The sequence below is a fragment of the Dipodomys spectabilis genome, unplaced genomic scaffold (genome assembly GCF_019054845.1).
Source record: "Dipodomys spectabilis isolate Male_0828 unplaced genomic scaffold, ASM1905484v1 ptg000262l, whole genome shotgun sequence".
Classification (NCBI taxonomy): domain Eukaryota; kingdom Metazoa; phylum Chordata; class Mammalia; order Rodentia; family Heteromyidae; genus Dipodomys; species Dipodomys spectabilis.
Genome location: NW_024870939.1, coordinates 302,409 through 325,263, shown reverse-complemented (window position 1 = coordinate 325,263; position 22,855 = coordinate 302,409). Strand labels below are relative to the sequence as shown.

The 22,855-nt window shown below is 43.0% G+C and overlaps 1 protein-coding gene across 1 annotated transcript in view; it reads left to right on the top strand.

Moving 5' to 3' along the window:
- Positions 1-22,855, top strand: part of Add2 (adducin 2) — a 49,862-nt gene that overhangs the window by 10,111 nt on the left and 16,896 nt on the right. Inside the window, exons 3-10 of the mRNA XM_042699766.1 lie at positions 1,352-1,571; positions 3,142-3,280; positions 8,341-8,492; positions 8,931-9,011; positions 11,056-11,205; positions 15,978-16,121; positions 18,328-18,426; positions 21,812-21,988. Coding sequence (XP_042555700.1) covers positions 1,386-1,571; positions 3,142-3,280; positions 8,341-8,492; positions 8,931-9,011; positions 11,056-11,205; positions 15,978-16,121; positions 18,328-18,426; positions 21,812-21,988 — 1,128 coding nt within the window. The 5' untranslated portion in view covers positions 1,352-1,385. The remainder of the gene's footprint in view (positions 1-1,351; positions 1,572-3,141; positions 3,281-8,340; positions 8,493-8,930; positions 9,012-11,055; positions 11,206-15,977; positions 16,122-18,327; positions 18,427-21,811; positions 21,989-22,855) is intronic.

Below are 22,855 nucleotides of genomic sequence, written 5' to 3'. Positions count from 1 at the left end.
GGCTGGGAAGTGAGGGCTAAAACTGCAGTCTCATTTCTCAGAAGGGCAACAGAAGATTTTCTCTCCCTTTTTACTCTTGTACATTTTTTTAAAAGCAAACTTTAGTAGAAATATATCAAGCTTTTCTCCAGTTTGACTCTCAAGACTTCCCTGGTCCTCACTGCAGGGGGTCAGGCTCAATGTATGGAACTCAAGAACATGACAACATGCCAGGCGCAGGTGGCTCATGCCTGTAATGCTAACTACTCAGGAGGTTGAGATCTGAGGATCACGGTTCAAAGCTAGCCCGGGCAGGAAACTCCATGAGACCCTAATCTCCAATATATCACTAGAAAACCAGAAGTGGTGCTGTGGCTCAAGCGGTAGAGCGCTTGCCACAGGGAAAGCGCCCAGGCCCAGAATCCAAGCCCCACAACCACCACCACCAACAAAAAGAACATGAAAACATGACTCTCCTCAAATCGTGTTATTTTTTTGTCTAGAGGAGAATCCATTTTCCTTTAATAAAAATTCCATATATATATATATATTTTTTTTTTTTTTTGTCAGTCATAGGGCTTGAACTCTGGGCCTGGGCGCTGTCCCTAAGCTCTTCAGCTCAAGGCAAGTGCTCTAGCACTTGAGCCACAGCACCACTTCTAGTTTTCTGGTGGTTTATTGGAGAGAAGAGTTTCACAGACTTTCCCGCCCAGGCTGGCTTTGAACCACGATCCTCAGATCTCAGCCTCCTGAGTAGCTAGGATTATAGGTGTGAGCCACCAGTGCCCGGCCCATACTTCTTTATTAACTTGGAAGAAGAATTGGATTCTTCATTTGGAATACCAAAGTTCTAAAGGAAAATGCTAAGCAGTGTTTCCCACATTTAGTAGCAGTGGTCTTTAGTAGCTGTTAGGTTTTCTTTCATTTTTGAGGACACTTTTTAAAAGAAGGGTTCTATCTATATCTAGCTAACTAGTAATGCCAGATATGAAGCAAGGGACTCCTGCATCCTAAACAAATGCTCTACCACTGAGCCACACCCCAGCCCCATTTTAAATGAATCCCAGTGAATAGCCACCCCAGGTTAGGTAGGTATGGCATCACAAAAATGCTCAAAAAGTTTTACACACCATGTTTCCACTGAGGAGCCCTACTTCACCCCCAGTGTGGCCCTTAGTTTTACTGCACCTGATGATTTCCTTCTTGTCCCCTGCCGACCAGCCTGCCTGTCCACTGTGTGTCTGCGCTCTAACCATGGTTTGCTCATACCTCCTGAGAAGTGGCACAGCCCACTGTGAATACTGCTGGACCCCAAGCCTGTGGCCCAACTGGGAGCAACCAACATGTACTTTGCCCTGTCCTTCTGCTGCAGGCTTTGGTGAGCAGATCGCATCCCCAGCAGGAAAATGAGTGACGAGACAGTCCCCGAGGCCACTTCTCCGCCACCTCCCACCCAGGGGCAGCACTACTTTGACCGCTTCTCTGAGGACGACCCTGAGTACCTGCGCCTTCGCAACCGCGCGGCCGACCTCCGGCAGGACTTCAACTTGATGGAACAGAAGAAGCGTGTCACCATGATCCTGCAGAGCCCAGTGAGTGGGCGGTGGAGAGGGCAGGGAGGGAGGCGGCGGGGAAGGAGGCGGGGAGAGGGGCCGGCTGACTCTCTAGGGAACCTGAAAGACCAGTAACTCCTCTTCCCTTGCTCAGGGTTGGTAGCATTTTAGGCCTGCTGAGCAAGAATACCTGGCTACGTGGGTGTTTGATTCCTCCCTGGTCCCTGGTGGATGGCCAGAGCCATCAACAGTTTTGCTGTGAAAGTGGGAAAACAGGACACCGGCTCCTGTTTCTGGTATCCTTCAGAGCCTGTTTCCAGTCTTCTCTCCTGTAACAAGGAACAAGCGAATCCATGTAAACTGGAGCCAGCAGGGGGTTCCCTTTACTGAGCACCACAAAGTAAGACTCCATGTAGGGGTGAGAAGGAGAGGACACAGGGGCCATGGGACAGGGACCCAGGCAGGAAGGTTAACTCGAGATTTGGGGTTCTCCAGACTTGAGATCAGGTGGTGCCTGCCTGGCATGGCTTCAGAGCGCATCCTAGAGGCCTGGAAAAGGGCAGTGTGGCCTGCTGTACTGCTTTGGCAGAGGGTGCTGCCACCCTCGGATGGGCAGGCAGACCAGTGGAGGGAGACAAGGGACTGTGGGGGCTGCGGAATGGGGGGAAGTGGTCTTTAGGCTTGGGAGGCCCAGAGACAAAGCTGGCATCCCCTGCCTACTTGTCAGAATTGGCTCTGGAGGCTAGGCCTAGCTCTGCCTCAGCAGAACAGGTTCAGGATAGCTTGTGAAAGGAATACCTGTGCAAACCTGGTAGAGAATAGACATGGGATGGGGTCTTGATGGCATTGTGGAGGAGGCCTGGAGAAAACTGCCAGGTGCTAAAGGCATTGTGGGTGAGGAGTCCCTGAGAAGATCCCAAGAGTGTCAAGGATCTTGGCTGCATTAGCACCAGCCAGGTTTCAGGGCCTCTGGTGGGTGGGGACTGGAGAAGGGTTCTTTTTGTCCTTTATAGGATCTCAGACCCTAAACAGCTTCTTTCCTCTCAAGTGTTTCCTGCTGCCACCTGGTGGCCAAGATGCCAATTTTACTGCCTGGTGGGGTGAAAAGTGAGGTGGGGTGAAGAGTAGGAGTAGAAGTGACCTCAAAGGTCATCCGATCCTTCTTAGTCTTTCATTAAGCACGTGAGGAAACATGCTCAGAAGAGCCATAAGTGTGCTAGCATGGAAGGGAAAGGTGGCACTTTTTCAAATTCAGTTCTGCTTATTTTTAAATTTTTTTTTCTTAATTTCTATAGTGAAGTTCTGCCTTGTCTGATGGACATGAGTCTTGGCCATAATACAGATGCAGGAAGGACCTGGAATCTGGATTCCATCCCACAAGGAAAAGGGAGTCATTCCTAGTATGTCCTTGGTGCTCCCAGACAGCCATCTGGAGAAGCCCCTGAAACCTTAGTGGACTTGCCCCTGAGGCCTAGATGCTCCCAAGCAGGGCCCTGTCCTAGGTGGCCCAGGAGTAGAAAAGCTCATTATTTAGCAACTATAGCTAAGTGACCTCCCGTTTCCTCTAAGAGAGGCTTTGGGTGGACTAGTCTCTTGGGGCTTTCTTCAGTCTTTCAGGGAGGAACTGGAAGGCCTCATCCAGGAGCAAATGAAGAAGGGCAACAACTCCTCCAACATCTGGGCCCTGCGGCAGATTGCAGACTTCATGGCCAGCACCTCCCACACAGTCTTCCCAACATCTTCCATGAGTAAGTGGGTGCCAAGGGAGCTGCCAGGACCAGAGGAGGAGGGATGGAGTGGGAAAGGGAACCAGAGCAGCAGCATGAAGCAGCTTGGTTGCCAGGCAACGGTGTAAGCCTACAGTTGCATTAGCAGGCCTGGGGGAGCTGAGCAGAAGCCAGGGAGGTGCCTGGCTCTGCTTCTGATGTTACTGAGAATTAAAGACCCGTAGGAGAATTATCAGTGATGCCAGAAATGGGAGGATAGAGGTGACTTCAGGAGATGAGAAGAGGCCATGGAAAGCTATCTCCATATCCCACTGCGCACCTGAACCTGTTGTCATCAATGAATGCAAAGAGCATTCAGGGCTGTGCATAGAGCTTCTAGGCTATGATGCTCTGCTCACAGCCTTTAAAAACAAATGTTAAAAAAAGTTCCACTTCAATATGATTCATACAGGATGATGGCTGAAAATTAGGAAATAGTCTAGAAAGGCAAACAAAAATCACTACCTTGTGTACCCAAACATGGGAAATAATTATTATTAATCATTTGGTATATATTCTGTCAACTTTTTCTCCTTAACATAGATAGGTGATACAAAAAATATAAAAACATGTAAATAGAAATATAAACATGAATATAAAATAAATAAATATAAAAACAAACATAAAAATCACATTACATATATAATTTCAATAGCATCCAACCATTTTTTTTCATATAAGAAAATGTTGTTCTACAATGTAAGTTTTGGTGGATGCATGTCATTTAATCAATTTCCCATTATTGGACTTCCTTTTTGCTATTAAGAACAACAGTGAAGAAAGCATCTGAAACTATTCCCTTAAAGATAAATGACAAGAAGTAAAATGTCTAGATCAAAGATGTTCAAAGATTCATGCCTGCTGGCAAATTTTATCTTTTCTTCATCCTAGAGAAAAGGAAACCAAGTTACATTTCCAACAGTAATACCATGGAGGTCCTCTTCCTCTGTTCTATCTTAGTACAATCACCGTTTGCTTTAGCCTCCTGATCTGACAGATGACAATTTATACTTTATTTTGGCTTAATGTGCATTTAATGCAGTTGGATTTCTTTTACATTTTTAGAGACATATTGGGCATGATATTCTTTTTGGTAATAAGTTGCCTGTTTATAGTCTTTGTCAATTTTCCTATTGATCTATCTTTCTCATAGACTTTTCAAATCTTTATAAATGAATGCTATTTCCCTATTATATGTCAAATGTATTACAATTATTTGTCTGGTTTCTCCTTTGCCTTTTAACTTTGTTCATAGTGAGATGTTTTTGTTGTTATTGTTGTTTTCAGAACTCTTTAATTTTTTGTACACTTGAATCGATTGTTGTTTTCCTTTGTGTGTGCTGCTTTGAGTCGCATGCTGAAAAGTACCTTCCCCAGATTTTATCACCCAGTGGAAAGTTTTCTTGTTTGTTAAAGTTTATTCTTGAAAACATTTTAGAATTATATTTGTTTTATAGAATGATTTTTTTCAAACTCCAACCCCACCTACTTTAACATATCCCCTTTGGGATTATGTGTGCATGGGTGGGTGTGCAGGAACACACATGCATTTGCCACTACCAGGGCTTGACCTCAGGGCCTACATACTGTCCCTTAGCTTTTTTAGTTCAAGGGTGGCTCTCTACTGCTTGAACAAACTCTACTTTTGAATCTTTACTGGTTAATTGAAGATAAAACTTTCTTACCCAAGCTGGTTTTTGAACCTCAGTCCTCAGATATCAGCCTCCTGTATAGCTGGAATTACAGATGTGAGCCACCAGCATACTTGGCTCCCTTTGAGATTTTGGTTGGCATTGTATTGGATGAATAGATTGACTTTGTGGAGAACTTATAAATTTATATTAGAAGATAAGCTTCCTAGGGAAGCTGTAGTATATTTGGTTCTAGAATATTATAGCTGAGAGTAGTGACTGGCACATAGGAAGTGGTTAAAGAAATTTATTATGAATGAATATTAAATCTGTCCAGTCATATAGGATGTTTAAAATTTTGTCTTTTATATCTATCAAAAAAAAAAGCTTAGTATGTACTTTCTGTTTCATTTTCTTCTGGAGATATATAAATTAGCTTGGGTTTTGCATATTGAAAATCACATAATCTGTAAATGGCTATTGGTAATTTCGACGTTTGCCTTTGGTGTATTTTTCCAGTTCTCACATTATGTCTGTAGCACTTTCAGACCTCTGTTTAATAATAGATTAGAGAATAATCATTCTCGTCTTGTTTTTGCCTCTAATGGAAATTCTCTTACCACTGAATTTGAGATAATTATTCTTTATCATGTTGAGGAAATATCTCTTTATTCTGGTTCATTAATGAGTCTTTCTCAGAAATGGGAGTTGAGCTTTATAAAATGCATTGCAGGCACATATTGATTTTTCTTTCCTTGAACAGTTGTCAGGATGAGTTACAGTAAGAGACCTCTGACTATTGAACTCCTGTTTTAAATTTCTGAAATAAATAACTCCTGATCTTCATGCATTTTTTTTCTAAAAATACTCTTCTGGATTTGATTTGCTAGAATTTTACTGAGGATTTTTTTTGGGGGGAAGGAGATTGGTCGTGGGACCCAAACTCTGGGCCTGGGCGCTGTCCCTCAACTCTTCAGCTCAAGGCTAGCACTCTACCACTTGAGCCACAGTGCCACTTCTGGCTTTTTCTGCTTATGTGGCGCTGAAGAATCAAACCCAGGGCCTCATGCATGCAAGGCAAGCACTCTACCACTGAGTCACCTTCCCAGCCCCTTACTGAGTATTTTTGTGTCCATTTGCATGCAAATGATTGTGTAGCAGTTCACTTCTTGGACAATCTTCATCTAGTCTTTGTATTAAACCTTGCAGAGTCAATGAGATGATGTCCCATCTCCACCCTGCTGCTGTATACTCCCACATTTTTGTTGACTAGTTCTGATGTTTATTTATGGATCTTGCGTATGCCAGTTCTTGGATTTACTTAATGGTTCTTATCATTTCTCCTAATTTCTAATATATCAGTTTTGTCTTTATATTCTTGTTGTTGTTGTTGTTTTTGGCTTTTGAGACAAGGTCACACTATATAGCCCAGGCTGGTCTCCAAGTAACTCTGTAACTCAGACTGGCCTCAAACTCATGATCCTTCTAACTTCAACTTTCCAAGTGTTAGAATTACAGATGTGTGCTACCACATCCAATTTATTTATTTCGTTGATTGTTTACTTGGTGGTATTTAGGTTTGAACTCAGGGCTCTGTGCTTGCCAAGCAGTACTCTACCACTTGAGTTATACTTCCAGCCATGGTTATTTTTTTTTATTTTTTTATTGTGAAAATACTGTACAATTACAGGGTTACAATTACATGGGCAAGATAATGAGCACATTTCTTATCAAGCATTGTAGCCTCCTCCTTTGTTTCCCCTTCCCATCCTTTCCCATCCTCCCCCTACCCCCAGCCCTGGTTATTTTTGAGATAGGGTTTGCCTTCTTTCCTGGGCTACCTTGGCCTTCAATCCTCATAATTTTAGACTTCTCTCTGCAGTGGGGATAGCAAGTACACACCACCAAGTCCAGCCTTTTCTTTTGAGATGTGATCTCACGACCTTTTTGGCCTTCTGAGTTCAGCCTCCCTAGTGGCTATGATTACAGGACTAAGCTACTGGTACCCCACTCCAACTCTATTTATTCTCTTCTGTAACATTTCTTTGATTATTTTGTTCTTTTCGTTTTTACAGAATTGAATAAAACAAAGTGAATTGATTTTTTAAAGTTTAATGATAAACATTTAAGGCTCTGGATTTGGGTGGGGGAGATTTTGGGTTTCATCGTATGAACTTTGATCCATCTTATTTCCTTTGTTGCTATTTTCTACATAGTTTGCAGTAAATACTTTGGTACTAGAATCAAGCCCAGGGTCTCATACGAACATATTCTGCTACTGAGTTTTCCACTCAGCCTATTTTATTTTTATTCTAAAGGCTATCAGGGAGTATGTTTTATAATTTCCAAGTATTTGAAAATGTGCCCTAATATTCAATTTCTGTGTTGGAGATTTATTGAGTTTTTTGTGGTCTAATTATTTAAATGATATATAGTCATACGCAATCACTACAGCATAGCATTTAATCTCTACTTCCATTTTCATTTTGTCTTGTCACAAATGAAAGTTGTATTTGATATCTGTTCATTATTTTGTATTTGTGATCATTTTTGCTTTATGTATCTTGATGAAATATTTAGAGCCTAAGCATTTATTATAGCTCATGATGAGTATGTAGCTAGGATCTTAGAAGCAAGGGCTTGTAGAAAGGAAGTTTCAGGTGTCATGAGTTAAATGCCAAATAGATGTTCTCTCTTCATTCGCCTTAGAACTCACTTCTTTCATTCGTTCATTCATTTATTCATTCATTCATGGGTCTTTTAGTATTAGTTTTCATTGGATTGAGAATTTTCATCTCTATATCTTCTTACATACTTTGAATAAATGACCCAGTTAGATCTGTGCCATGAACATGGCATTTGGCCATAACTGTCAAGAGACAAGACATACAAGAATTCTTTAAGATTCACAGAAGAAGAAAGGATCCAAGGCTATTCAATTTGTATTCAAAAATCATTGACTTTGAAATTGTATTGCTGTTCTTGTCTAACTAGACCTTTTGACTGTTGCTTTCCCTGTCAACAATGTTTAATGGACACATGTCCTGGAGGGGTATCATATCTTGGTTCACAAAGGCCCTTTGGGTGTATTGCCCTGACATGAGGCATCTCAGACATGCTTTAGTCTATGACCTTGAGTTTTGCATATTGTTTTTCAATCAAAAGCAATTTCATGTTTGCTCAAATATGCAGAAGACTTTATTAGGCACAAATAACCATTGTGTGGCCATTTTCCCCCTGAGTTAAGGATAAAGAATGTTTACCTTCCAGCCTAGGGATGGTTCTTAGCCAGTTGTAATGCTAGTGAAATTTGGAGAAGCCTACAGCAAGGAATAGGCAGGAAGGGGTGAGGAGCTGATGGACTCTCCTGACCATGAGAACACTGCACTGTTCCCGCTACTGTCCCTGCAGACTTCTCCATGATGACGCCCATCAACGATCTCCACACTGCTGACTCCCTGAATCTGGCCAAAGGAGAGAGGCTCATGCGGTGCAAGATCAGCAGTGTTTACCGGCTCTTGGACCTCTATGGCTGGGCCCAGCTGAGCGATACCTATGTCACGGTGAGGAGAGCACCTTGCAGTAGAGTGGGGCACTGCTTGTGGCCCCCACACAATCCAGAGATAGAACTCTTGACTCTTTGCATAGCTAGGGCCCTGTTGGTAGCCTGTCATCAAACTACATCGAACTTTTCCAAGATTTCTAGTCACTATAGTCACAAAAATAGACAACTTATGCGGTAGGGATTTCTTTGGATGGGAATGAGGAATTCCTGGCCATTGTATATAGGGGCTGTTCTCAAACATTGTGAGATTTCTCTTGGAGCTGCATTTCCTCAAGTCAAAATAAAGGCCAGGTCCCTTTATCTCTTAGGGGCAGGTAGGAGTTCTTTGGGAGAAGATGGGTACAGTGTATTTAGGGGAAGAAAGAATCCAAACACACTGTCCTCAGAAATGTCCCCTACCCCTATTTGCCCCTGAGAAGGTGTGTCTTTCTTCTAGTTGAGAGTCAGCAAGGAGCAGGACCACTTCCTAATCAGCCCTAAGGGTGTTTCCTGCAGTGAAGTCACAGCCTCCAGCCTGGTGAGTACTGCCCACCCTCTCTGCTCTTACAGTGACAGACTATCTCCAAATTAGCTACTATTGTCCTGTTCCTAGTGGAGCAGAGAAGACACATGAACATGTGTATGCACACTGCATGGAATGTTACAGAGACTAAGCAGGTGCAGGCAGCAAGCACAGCAGGAAGGAAAAAAAGAAGAGACAGGCCTGGAGTTCTCTGGGAAGACTCATAGGATGGCTAAGTCTGGGATTGGACCACACAAGTTGGCAATAGGGGGGTCCTAGATAGGGAGCCACCATTAAAACAAGAACCAACGCAGTGCAAAACTTGTCTATCACCAGGCTAGGGATTGCTTCTGGGTCTCTCTCAGACTACTCCACTTAAGTAGGGTGGGAAGAGATTCACAGAAAGTGATATCAATAAGGAAAGATTTCTGAGTGAAAGGACTGTCTTAAAGCAGAACATGACTTCAAGGTCATGCCTGTTTTTTAGACTTCATGCCAAATTCTTAAGAGGACTTCTTGAGAATGTTATTTTCACTTCTTTAGTTCATGCCAATAGCATGTTCCTCCCTCACACCAGGGGCCTGATGTATCCTTCCTCCTTCCTTTGGTCCCTATCTGGTCTGTGGGACTTTCTAGGATGGGTATGAGGATGATTTATAAAATCAGGTGATTCATTCTTAGGATCAAAGCTATGTGGTTTTTAGAAACTGTAACCCAGCTTATTCAGAGACAGCTGTAGTATATAGATTAGCCAGCAGCATAACCTGTGGGCCTATGTTAGGTGATCTGGGTCTCTCATGGGGTGTGGCCCTTGAATATGTGCTGTGAAGATAACATGACGATCTAAGATTGGCTATATGGATGTTATACCAGGTTCTATCTAAGAGAGGGATGGTGGTGGCGGTGATGGTGGTCTGTGGAGTGAGGCTTTAGCTGTCTTTGCTAGCAAATAGCAATTCCTCTGGAAGCCAGCAGAGGGGAGCATTGGCATCTTTCTACTTGCACAGTGTTGTTTTTGTGGCTTAAACACAATTAAGGAGTGGTCATTTGTATTATAGTCATAAAGTGACCTTCTCTGATGTTAATGTTCTGTGAAATTGGTTATATTAAGTAGGGAACATTATAACCAACTATTATCTTTCTTTCCACCTCCCCTCTCCTCTTGTTCTGTCTTATGCGTGTGTACATATACATGCATGTACACATAAGCATGAGGTTTGTTTTGGCCACTTGACATCAAGGCAGATGATACAACTGGTGAATTTTTTTTCTTTGTCTTTTAAGACCTGGTTTTGGATGAGTGGTAAATGGGTGTTCAGTATACTGTTCTCTTTACCTCTTATTTGGGGGTTAGAAAACTGAGGTTTAAATGCAGGGCACTACACTTGCAAGGCTGGAGCTCTATGTCTGAGCTATATTTCCAGCCCTTGTTCTCTTTAAAGATGATTAAAAACCTTGCTGAAAAAAAAAAGAAATGGCTCAGCTTAGACCAGACTTCTTCTGGAGAAGCATCTGAGTCTCCTATTCTGCTGGAATTGAAGATTCCTCATACCTGAGCACACTGGCATATACATATTATCCCAGAATTTGAGAGGCAGAGGCAGGAGGATCATGAGTTTGAGGCCAGCCTCAAAACAAACCAAATGCCCTAAAAGGAAAACAAAACAAGCCAAACCCCAGTTCTTCCTAGCTGCTTTTAGGGATTTCTATAAATGACTCCCTTTCTAGTTCCTTGCTACTCACAGTAGTATCTATGGGCCACAGCATGGGTACCACTTGGGAAACAAACATAGACTCTCCTGTGAGTCAGAGCTGTATTTTGACAGGGTCCTCAGGTCATTTCCCATGCATAGTCGTCCAAGAAAGGCTGCTTTATCAAATTTCTCTACTGCACTGTAAAGACTATATATACTCTAAGAGCAGGGCTAGTCATTGTCCCTGGATTGGCTGAGACCAGCCATTGCTCCTGAAATAAATGTTGGGCTTATATTTTTGTTGGGAGAGGAATGAAGGTCCTTTTCTGCCTTCTTGTTCTAAGCCTTTCTTCCACCCTTCCTAGATCAAGGTGAACATCCTGGGAGAGGTGGTGGAAAAGGGCAGCAGCTGCTTCCCAGTGGACGCCACGGGCTTCTGCCTTCACTCAGCCATCTATGCAGCCAGGCCCGACGTGCGCTGTGTCATCCACCTGCACACACCAGCCACGGCAGCGGTGAGTGGGGCCCTGTCAGATCCATGAGCCCTCCATTCAGATCACATCCCATACATGACTGCCAGATCCAGGGTACCTTTGTATTCTCTCTAAGGGAAGGCATAAGTCAGATGCATAAGTCACTGGACATACAGCAATTTTTTTTTTTTTTTGGTCAGTCGTGGGGCCTGAACTCTGGGCCTGGGCGTTGTCCCTGAGCTCCTCAGCTCAAGGCTAACACTCTACCACTTGAGCCACAGAGCCACTTCCAAACCAATCTTATTATTTAAAGCAGCTTTTTAGATCAGGGATGCCACAGGAAAAATTACAACAAACATCCAACAAACATCCAAACAATTATAAAGAACTATTTCCAGACTCTATACTCACTAAGGAAGGAAAACCTAGCAGAAATGGATGCATTTCTAGAGAAATCCAAATTGCCCAAACTGAACTAAGAAGAAACAAATCAATCAAAGATGCCAATAACCTGCAATGAGATAGAGGAAGCAATCAGAAGTCTTCCAACAAAGAAAAGCCCAGGACCAGATGGATTCACTACGGAATTCTGTAAGACCTTTAAAAAGGAACTAATACCCATACTCCTCAAGCTCTTCAGAGAAATAGAAACAGAGGGAGCTATCCCAAACTCATTCTATGAAGCCAATATCACACTCATCCCCAAACCAGGCAAAGACCCAACAAAAAAAGAGAGCTACAGACCAATCTCTGATAAACACAGATGCAAAACTCCTCAATAAAATTCTAGCCAACAGAATCCAGAAACATATAAAAATAATACATTATGACCAAGTAGGCTTTATCCTAGAGATGGCAGGGATGGTTTAACATACATAAATCAATAAATGGAATCCATCACATCAACAGATCCAAGGTCAAGAATCATATGATTATCTCTATTGATGCGGAAAAGGCTTTTGATAAAATACAGCACTCATTCATATTAAAAGCTCTGGAAAAAAATAGGAATAGAAGGAACATTCCTTAAAACAATAAAAGCCTTATATGACAGGCCAATAGCCAATATTATACTTAATGGGGGAAAACTACAACCAATTCCCCAAAAAAACAGGAACAAGGCAAGGATGCCCACTCTCTCCACTCATCTTCAATATAGTTCTGGAATCCTTAGCCAGAGCAAAAAGGCAAGACAAAGGATCCACATAGGGGAGGAAGAAGTTAAACTATCTCTTTTTGCAGATGAATGATTTTATATCTTAATGATCCCAAAAGCTTCATCCCCAAACTCTTAGAGCTTATAGACCACTTTGGCAAAGTAGCAGGATACCAAATTAACCCACAAAAATCAGTCACCATTCTGTACACCAACAATGTAAAAGCAGAAAGGGAAATCAAGGAAACAACCCCATTCACAGTAAGCTAAAAAAAAAAGTATCTAGGAGTTAACCTAACCAAAGATGTAAAGGATCTATTTCATGAAAACTATAAAAGCCTAAAAAAAGGAATCATAGAGGATACAAGGAAATGGAAAGACCTCCCATGTTCCTGGATAGGCAGAATTAATATAGTGAAAATAGCCAAAATCCATATACACATTCGATCAATTCCCACTCAAATCCCAATGATGTACTTTACTGAAATAGAGAAAACAGTCCAAAAATTCATATGGAACAACAAAATACCTAGAATAGCCAAAGCAATTCTAGACAAAAGAAAGAATGCAGAAGGGATCATGGTACCGGATGTCAAGCTCTACTATAAAGGCAAAGACAGCATCGTACTGGCACAAAAAGAGACCCGAAGACCAATGGAACAGATTAGAAGACCCAGAAATAATACCATATATGTACAGTCAGTTGATATTTGACAAAGGAGCCAAAGACATACAGTGGAAGAAGCACAGCCTCTTTAACTACTGGTGCTGGGAAAACTGGGCGGCCACATGCAGAAAACTAAAAATGGACCCTAACCATGCACTGACATCAACTCAAAATGGAGTAAAGACCTTAACATCAAACCTGATACTCTGAAACTACTGCAGGACAGAAACAGTTGAACTTATAAGCACAGGCAGGAACTTCCTGAACAGAGTCCCAGAATCACAACAAATTGGAGAGAGACTCAATAAATGGGACTATCTTAAAATAAAAAGTTTCTGCACAGCTAAAGAAATAGCAATGAAACTAGAAAGACAGCCAACTAATTGGGAAAAAATATTAACCAGCAATATATCAGACAAGGGCCTAATATCCATTAAATACAGGGAACTCAAGAAACTAACCTCTCCCAAATCTAACAAACAAATCATGAAATGGGCAAGGGAGCTAAAGAGAGACTTCTCAGAAGAAGAGATAAAAATGGCAAAGAAACACCTGAGGAAATGTTCATCATCCCTGGCCGTGAAGGAAATGTAAATAAATACAACACTGGGATACCACTTTACCCCACAGAATGGCCCACATCCTAACTTCAACCAACAACAAATGCTGGAGAGGATGCGGAGAAAAAGGAACCCTACTGCATTGCTGGTGGGAATGTATACTAATACAACCACTTTGGAAAGAAATCTGGAAGTACCTCAGAAAGCTAAATATAGACTTCCCCTGTGACCCAGCCATACCACTCCTAGACATCTACCCTGAACAATAGGAACCAGGATACAAAGACACATGTACCTCCATGTTCATTGCAGCACTGTTCACAATAGCCACGATATGGAAACAACCTCCAGATGCCCTACTACTGATGAATGGATCCAAAAATTGTGGTACCTATATACCATGTAATATTACGCAGCCATCAGAAAGGACAAAATAATGGCATTTGCAGGGAAATGGATGGAACTAGAGCAAATCATTTTGAGTGAAGTAAGCCAAGAACAAAGAGACAAATGGCACATGGTCTCCCTGATATGTGGATGCTAAAGCCAAAATGCAAGGAGATATGACTCCTTGTAAACAGGACTCAAGAAACAAAGGACAACCACTCATTTTGTCATATCATTGCTAAATGACTTCATGTTCTTGACCATATGTATGGTATATGATTGATATATATATACATATGCACGCAATGGAGGGAAACTAGGAGAGAACGCAGAATAAGTGGGAAATGGAACAACATACAACAAAGGAGTCCATCAGCTGCACTGGACATAGATGAAAAAGAACTAAGCAACTCAAAGACAGTGATGGGAAGGGAGGAATGACAGGGAAAGAGGGGACAGCTCACACTAAGCAAAAGGAAAGAAATGTAAACATCACCTGGTGTGGAAGAAATAATTGTATTGTCAAAGCTCATAGAATTCACAACCTTTATAGACCATGATAATGACAATGTGCCTTGTGAAGGTTAAAATGTGTTTGTGACTTTAAGTCACAATACTGTGAAATATGTAAAATTTATGTAATTACCTAATCTCAATTAAAAAAAAAAAGAAAAGTAAGAGAAGGGATGGGTTAGGAGCAATGGGTGACAGTGTTGTCAGACACCTTGTATTCATGAAAAAAAAAGCAACTTTGGAAAGAGCTGGACCCAAGACCAAAGTGAAGAGAAAATTCTCAATGTAGAAACCCTCATCCGATTCCTTTTTTTTAAACCTACTGAAGTCTTGGCATAAGGTAAGGTGTGAGATGTTCATTCTACTACATGCTTCCTACCCTGCATTTTACCACACACACACACACACACACACACACACACACACACACACACACACACACACACACACACGTGGGCCACTTGCCCAGAGGATGGTGCCTTCAAGTTTCTATTGAAGTCAATCCTGTCAGGCCACAAACTGCCTCTGACCCACATAGCCTAGACTCAAGGAAAGGATTTCTAGACAGAGGATAGCAAATTGGTGGGAGCTAGGACCTCTCCACATTTTATTGCTTAGGGTCACTAAGGGCTGGGGACGTGAGCCAGCAAATTGGGGATGAGTAGAAGGAAAAATCTTGAAGGAACAGGTTGTCCCCAAATAGTCACTGGCCATTTCTCATATGTGTGCATAAAACCTTGTACTGTCACTTGAGAGTTAGTAGACAGCCAGTTCTAGACATTGCCTCAACACACCTTCCAACTGCTCCCAGACCACGACAACAATCCAACAGACCTGCCACAAACCTGCTGCTTCCTTAGGGAAGCACGGCAGTCATGAGCACAGGGACCTCACAGAATTGAGACCAAGTTGCTACAATGAATTTGTGTTTAGCATCTCTGCAGAGCCCCGGGCTGATACATGGGGCACAGTGAGTGAAGGAGTGTCAGGGCCCTTTGACACCTCTCCATGCACATTGCTTTTTAAGGTCAGAGGTAGAAATAAAGATTATAAACTGGTTTTAAGCCTGGTCTCTGGTGCTCACACTGCCCCATTGCCGTAAGATGAGGCCTTTCCTGTTAGTGAGGCAACATGGCCATTGTGCACTGAAACCATGGCACAGGGTCTCCAAAAACCCATTCCAGGGGATGTGGATCCTGTTTCACCACAACCTGATACAGACTCTACCACCCTTGTTTCTTCCCAGAATCACAAAAGAAGAGAAAGCTTCGGATGGCAGTAATAGCTCTCCTGAGTTCATTCTCTGTCAACTGCTATGAAAGCAGTGATGGAAAGCCATGGAGACCACAACATGAAAGCATACACCTGTCAGTGGAGGAGGAAGTGGAGGAAAGGGCAATGGCCTTTCTCCTGTGCCTGCTCCCTTCACCCCACTAGCTGCAGAGCAGAGCTGGCCTATGTTACTTTGAGGGGAAGGCAGCTATGCTGTGGGGTTGAAGCTGCAGACACAGCAGCTATTGTTTCTCTACAGGTGTCAGCCATGAAGTGTGGCCTCCTGCCTGTCTCCCACAATGCCCTGCTGGTGGGGGACATGGCCTATTATGACTTCAATGGGGAAATGGAGCAGGAAGCCGATCGCATCAACCTGCAGAAGTGCCTTGGACCCACCTGCAAGGTTTGCTCAGCAATTCTGGGGAGATGATATAGAAGGGCCTTGTCCAGAACTGACACCCCCCAATGCGACTTGTGTGCATTAGGGTGTTTTTTAAAGAAAAGGAAATGAAATAAATACCCTATCACACTACTGAAGCCTTAATGCATGTTCCAAATTTATTCACATGTACTTACAGAACTGGGATGGTAAAATAAGTTCTTTCTTCTCTTTAGCAATATACAGTAAACAACTTTGTATGGCATTAAGTATTTCCTGTCACTATTTTTTTTTCTTTTTGGTACTGGGGATTGAACCCAGGACATTGCGCTTTCTAGGCAAGTGCTTTGCCACTGAGCTACATCCCACCCTTTCTGTCACTATTTTAAGTGATTAAATTAGACCTCACTTTGCGAATGGCTCTGCTACCACTCCTCTGAACAATCTTTGGTAGTTGGGCCCTGCTGCCTGCATCTTATTATACTATAAATAAAAATTGCTGCAAACCCTTTCAGCTAAATCTTTGTGCATACTGCAATTTCCCTAGAACAGATTTCTGTAGACACATACTTTAGAACCCTTAATTCATGTTGCCAAATATATCCACAAAGATTGTTCCCTTCCCCCCCCCCCCATGTCTAGTGTAAAGAATGCTATTTCTCTGCAGTCTCTTTAAACTTGAGTGTTATCACATTTATTTATTCATTGTCAACTTGCTAGAGAGAAAAAATGGGAACTCATCATTGCCTGGCTTAATGCAAAAGCATTACCTTATAACAGTACAGAATTGGGAGCATGGCAGAACTTTGAAATTGAGCCTGGAATGGTGGTCACTTGCTGCCATCGTGGCAATCCACTTATTGTTCAAGTCACTTGCTGTCTGAGTTCATCTCCCTATTTTTAATTGGGCCAAGAAATATCACCCTTCTCTTCTGACATCCAGAATATTATTAGCAGTGCTGGGCTGAGGTAGCTACATCTACGACTACAAGGATTTGAGATAGGTATTTGTTGTTTGCCAGTATTTTTAATTTTTGTGTGAGAGTTGTCTCTTTCTTTGGCATTTGAGAGGGAAAACTAGCTGTTTTTAACAAGTGTGGATGTGGTGTTTTGAGCCACAAAGCTCTAGCCCAGGCTCTGCAAGGAGAAGATCCTTGATTTCTGATCCCCCTTACCTCTTCCTATGCCTCTGTTGCTGGTTAGTTTGGAGTCTACCTCTAATTAGCTGAGAGACTTTCAATTTTTTTTTAAACTTCTATTTCCTTGCCTGTAAAATCAAGTAGATTAGAAGCTCAGAAGGCCTCTGTCCTAGGGAGGCAATGCGATCACATCTTTCTATAGAGCTACTTCTCAGAGAACTGCTCTCAGATTTTTAACCCCAAATCAACCAAGTCAGAGAGACAAAAGATTTGTTTTGTTTTGTTTTTTGTGCCAGTACTGGGACTTGAATTTAGGGCCTGAGCATTGTCCCTGAGCTCCTCTTTTGGTTTTCCTCGAGGCTAGTGCTCCACCACTTCAGCTGCAGTTGTACTTCTGCTTTTGTGATAGTTTATTGGAGATAAGAGTCTCATGGACTTTCCTACTTGGGCTGGTTTTGAACCTCGATTGTCAGCTCTCAGCCTCCTGAATAGCTAGGATTTATAGGTGTAAGCCACCAAAGCTCTGCCAAAAGATTGTTGGATTTTTCTTTTGTTTTTAGGTTGGACCCTTGTATTGGACATTAAATAGTTCGATTCACTTTAATAACACATACCAGTTTTTCAGAAAACTGAGTTCTCAAAGGCCTGGAAACCTATGCATTGCCCAAAGAAATCAATCAAGCTATATAGTCTCAGTTTAAAACTGCCTGTATAATAGTAAATGTTTATAATCCCAGCTACTTGGGAGTCCGAGGCAGGAAGATCAGGAATTCTGGGCCAACTCAAGCGAAGTTAATAAAACCCTGTTGCAGAAACAGAATAAAAATAAAAACAGACTGGTGACAGGTTGCAAGTGTGAGAGCACTTGCCTAGCACCTCTGAGGCCCTGGGTTCAATCCCCAGTACAGAGAAAACAAAACCAAAAACCCTCTGATGCTTTAGGTATTATTGGGGTATTTGGCTAGAGAGAATAAACAGAATTGAGGGAGAGGTTCTAGGCTTGGATATTGAATTAATCTAAATAAAATGAAAGTTCTCTCCAGAGTAAAGTTTTGAAGGCTTAAAGTTTACTTAGCTTTTCTCCTTCACAGATCCTGGTGCTAAGAAACCATGGTGTGGTTGCTCTTGGCGACTCCGTGGAGGAGGCGTTTTATAAGGTCTTCCACCTGCAGGCTGCATGTGAGATACAGGTGAGCCATGTCCTCTGGGAATGCTGGTGATAGCTCCACTGGCTGTGAGTCTGAGATACAAGGTGAAAGCCTTTGAGCCTGACCTATTTCTCTGCCTCAATATCATCTTCACACTTACCATAGAGTCAGTTCTAAGCAGAGGCAAACTGGATCACCATTGTCTTAACAACTACCACCCAGCTCTGGGGGCCCAGGGAGCTGCCTGGGCTTGTCCAGAGAAATTGTCATGGGCACATGAAAGTCCTTACGGTGTTCTTGCATTATCTGGTGTGCCTGCTCCACCTACTTATGCCAGTGGAGGCACAAAAGTAAGTTTGTTTGTTTGCATATTTTGTGTAAGAGAGTGGAGTGAGGATGGGGGTGTGTAAAGGCCAAGAACATAGTTAAATCCGGGAAGAGAAGTGGGAGCAGGCCAGCTGGAGTATTGACATGGAAGCCTGAACAGCCAGGGCAGCCTCCAGGTGTATGCAGGGGGCCCATCATGCAGCTGGAGACCATTAGGGATTATAGACCCCTCTAGAGCAGTTGGTGCAGAAGCAACAGGAAAACAAATGGTATTCTGTAGACAACAAGGTGGTTGTGAGGCTATGGAACACCCGCCCACTGAGGGTGTGATTCTGTGGTGGGGGAGGCCTTGCCCAGTCCTAGAAGACTTGTTAGCAGGTAGAGTGTACTCTTATCCTCAGCTCTGCCTGTGTGTCCTTGGGGAGAGGACTTGTCCTCCATGAACCCATTTCTTGTACTGTAGAGAAGATTGCTGTGAGGACGAGGCTTCTCAGACAGGGGGAGGTGGTGTGGGTGGTATTTTAGGACAGAAGGGGAGGCTGGTTGCTCCAGGATGAGTCAGTTCTTTGCAGGGCCTTTTGGTGCCCCATCTGCCCTCTTCTGGCTGGCTTGGCAGAGCCTTCCTCTCTGAGTCACGAATGAGATATAAAAAGAGTTGTGAAGCCAGGGGTGCTGAGGTGTTATAGGAAATGGTGTGAGCCTCCTCTTTCCCCAAACATCAGCAGTCAACTGGAGACCAGGGGAAGGGAGACACAGAACTCAGGTGATGCTTCTCTGTCTGATGCAGTGCTCTCCCCTCCCAACCACTGAGTGGCAGCAGGATCTGTTGGAGTTTCTGCAATGAGAGAAGGCACTTGACCTATTCATGCCTAGACTCTTTGTCTTTTGGAGCTACTGAGGTTTGAACTCAGGGCCTCACACTTGCTAGGCAGGTGCTCAATCCCTGAGCCATACCTTCAGCTCTGTTTTTTATGGGTTATTTTTGAGATTTAGTCTTTCTGCCCAGACATATGCCTGGACTGTAATTTGCCTATTTTAGCTTCCCATCATTGCTGGGGTGACAAGTACATACCACTAAGTCTAGCATCTCTCCATTTTGATGAAGTCTTACAGACTTCTCTGCTGGGGCTGGCCTACAGCTGTGATCCGCCCAGCATAAGCCTCCCACATAGCTTAGGATGGCAGTCATATACCACTGCGTCTAGCTATGGTCTGAGATGGAGTCTCACAAACTTTCTTCCTGGGCTGGCCTCAAACCATGATCTTCCTGTCCTCAGCCTCCCAAGTAGCAAGGATTGATATAAGCCACTAGCACCTGCTTCATACCTGCACCCCTAAGGGCCTCTGGAGAAGAGGCTTCCATGTAAAACAGATCATTGGAAAACCTCATATATTTGCAGAGATATCCCAGAACCTAAACATGAATGGAGAGAGACATTGTGTGTCCCCTTACTTCCTTATAGTAATTGAGGCCTCCTCTAGGCTCCAGACCCCAAAAGTGGCCACTGGAAATTTAATGAAAGGCAGAACAACCATCTATGATCAAAGGGCAGAGATGCCAGCCCCCAACTTTGTCAGACCTTCTGGTTGCTGCCACTTTCTGTTCAGGATGTGTTTAATATGACTTTGTTAAGTTACTTTAGGCAGCGTAGGCAGCCAGCCCCTAGAAACATTCCAATGCCTTTTGAACAGCCAATGGGTTAAAGGGGCTCCTAGAGAGATGAATGATTCTAGAAGATGTGGAAGATTAAGCCAGAGCTGGTTGGCTGGATCATGGAAGAGCAAAGGTAGCTCAATCTGCAAGTGTTGTTGGAATTGCACCTGGTCCTTTTGGGCAGAGCAGCCATTCCTAAAGCTCTGCTTCCATCATGAGCCCAGTCTTCTCTCTCAATGACCCTGGCTAAAAGCAGACGTGACTATGAACATGTTATGGTTCCAGGTCAAGTGCTTATTAAGCTCTCCTGGATACAGTGTTCTCTTTACTCCCCATCAAGTTGGGGCTTCAGGAAACTGTGTCATCTCTACCTGACAAAGGCAGGCTCTTGCTGATAGGCAGATGGGACCAAGTGCAGGCAGTTTTCCATCTGCTACCCATCACCATGGGAACTGGAAGAAGAAGGGGGAGTTGGAAGGACTCAGCTCTTGCAAGATTGTAGACTGTTTTCTGCCTTCTCTCCTTCTCCATAAGTGGCCAGGGCCAGGGTAAGTGGCAGCTCAGAACTCACATATCAGCCACATTCATTTAGCATTCTGAAGATACCAGGGCTATTCTGTTGCTTCACAACCATAATATGAAGGACTCCTCACAAGGTGGGTATTACTATTTTAATTTTACAGATGAGGAAATTGGGGCACAAAGATAGTAAACAGTAGCTGAAAGCCACTCAGTGAAGAAATGTCAGAGCCAGGATTCAAACACAGGCATCGTGGTGTTCAAGTCCGAGCTCTTAAACACTACTTTGGGCATATGATTGTTTTTCTTTTCCTGGGTTTTCATGACTGGCTCATCCTGTCACGGCAGATGCATTGTACCTTTAGACCTGTTAAACCTTCTATATGGGTACACGCACATTCCACTGGCCTAAAAGTCAACCTGTTTTTAACTTGTTACAAGAGAAGTGGAGAGGGAGTGGAGACTGAGATTTCAAACATGCAGAAAAATGCAGATAATAACATAATAGGCATCCTGAGCGCCCACCATTCAGATTGAACAAATAGTAATAGCTTTAGAAGGAACCTAACATTACAGAGAAAAATTCAAGTCCCCTTTGGAGCCCTTTCCAATCTCATCCTTCCTCCCTAGAAATAATAACAATTCTAAGTTGATCTCTATCCCAGAACTTTTCAGTCCTCTACATTGTTTTATTCCTAAGGTTTAACCCTTGCTATTCCTTTTTTCTTCTCTGAGGTCTCTAAGAACTATGATCAGAAAAGGATGACTAATAATGCATTTCCTGAATATGGTAGGGTTTTGTATAGTTTTTCTCAGTTTCCCAGAACTTCCTGAGTTCTGGTTCTCCTCCATGATGGTGATTGTTCAGTTGCATGCAGGAGCATATGAGAAGGTGAGGTCCCATGGGCCATCTTTTTCTTGTTGCAGGTGTCGGCTCTGTCCAGTGCAGGAGGAGTGGAGAACCTTATCCTCCTGGAGCAGGAGAAACACCGGCCCCATGAGGTGGGCTCTGTGCAGTGGGCTGGGAGTACCTTCGGGCCTATGCAGAAGAGCCGGCTGGGTGAGCATGAGTTCGAGGCCCTCATGAGGATGCTGGATAACTTGGTGAGTCCTCTGAGGCCAGTCCATGGAAGTTTAGCCTTCATTGCAAGGCTAAACTTGAGGGTAGGGGAGAGGTCATGAACACTGCCAGTGTCACAGCTAGGTTGTTGAAGGCCCCATTGATAAGCATTTTGAAGATTTGTAATTGTTCTAACAGTAGTTGAGTTGTCTTAAGTGATAGCCTTTGCCACCACTTACTCTGACTTCTAGCCATACCTGCTGAGTGCTCTAGGAAAAGTAGTAATCCAGTGAAATAAGACCTCTTGCATTCGGAGCCTCTCTCAGATTGAAGCCTAGTCTGTGACTCTTATGTAATCAATCCTGCCTTCTTTCTGAAGTGTTATGACTTCAATGCAGGAAGCACATAATGACACCAGTTTCCTTATTTCTGGGCAGCAGCTTCATGATAATATCTTATTGGAACAAGTGAATGAATAAATGAATGAGTCACATAAAGAAACAGAAGTGGTCTGATTCACTAAAGGATATCCAAAACTTTTCTAGGTATTTGTCCTTCCTCCAGGAGCTATTAATTTAGTTGATGACATAGGATATAATCAGGAGACAATTAAAAAACAAAAGACAAGCATAAACAATGAAAATCTAATTGTAAGGAAAAGAAACCTCTTCTTAGGTTGCTCAGAAAATGAAGATGAATCTATCTTCGTAACATTTCTTTCTTTCTTTTCTTTTTTCTTTTTCCTTTTTTTTTTTTTGTGTATGTCAGTCATAGGGATTGAACTCTGGGCCTGGGCACTGTACCTGAGCTCTTCAGCTCAAAGCAAGTGCTCTACCACTTGAGCCACAGCACCACTTCCGGTTTCCTGGTGGTTATTTGGAGATAAGAATCTTATGGACTTTCCTGTCCAG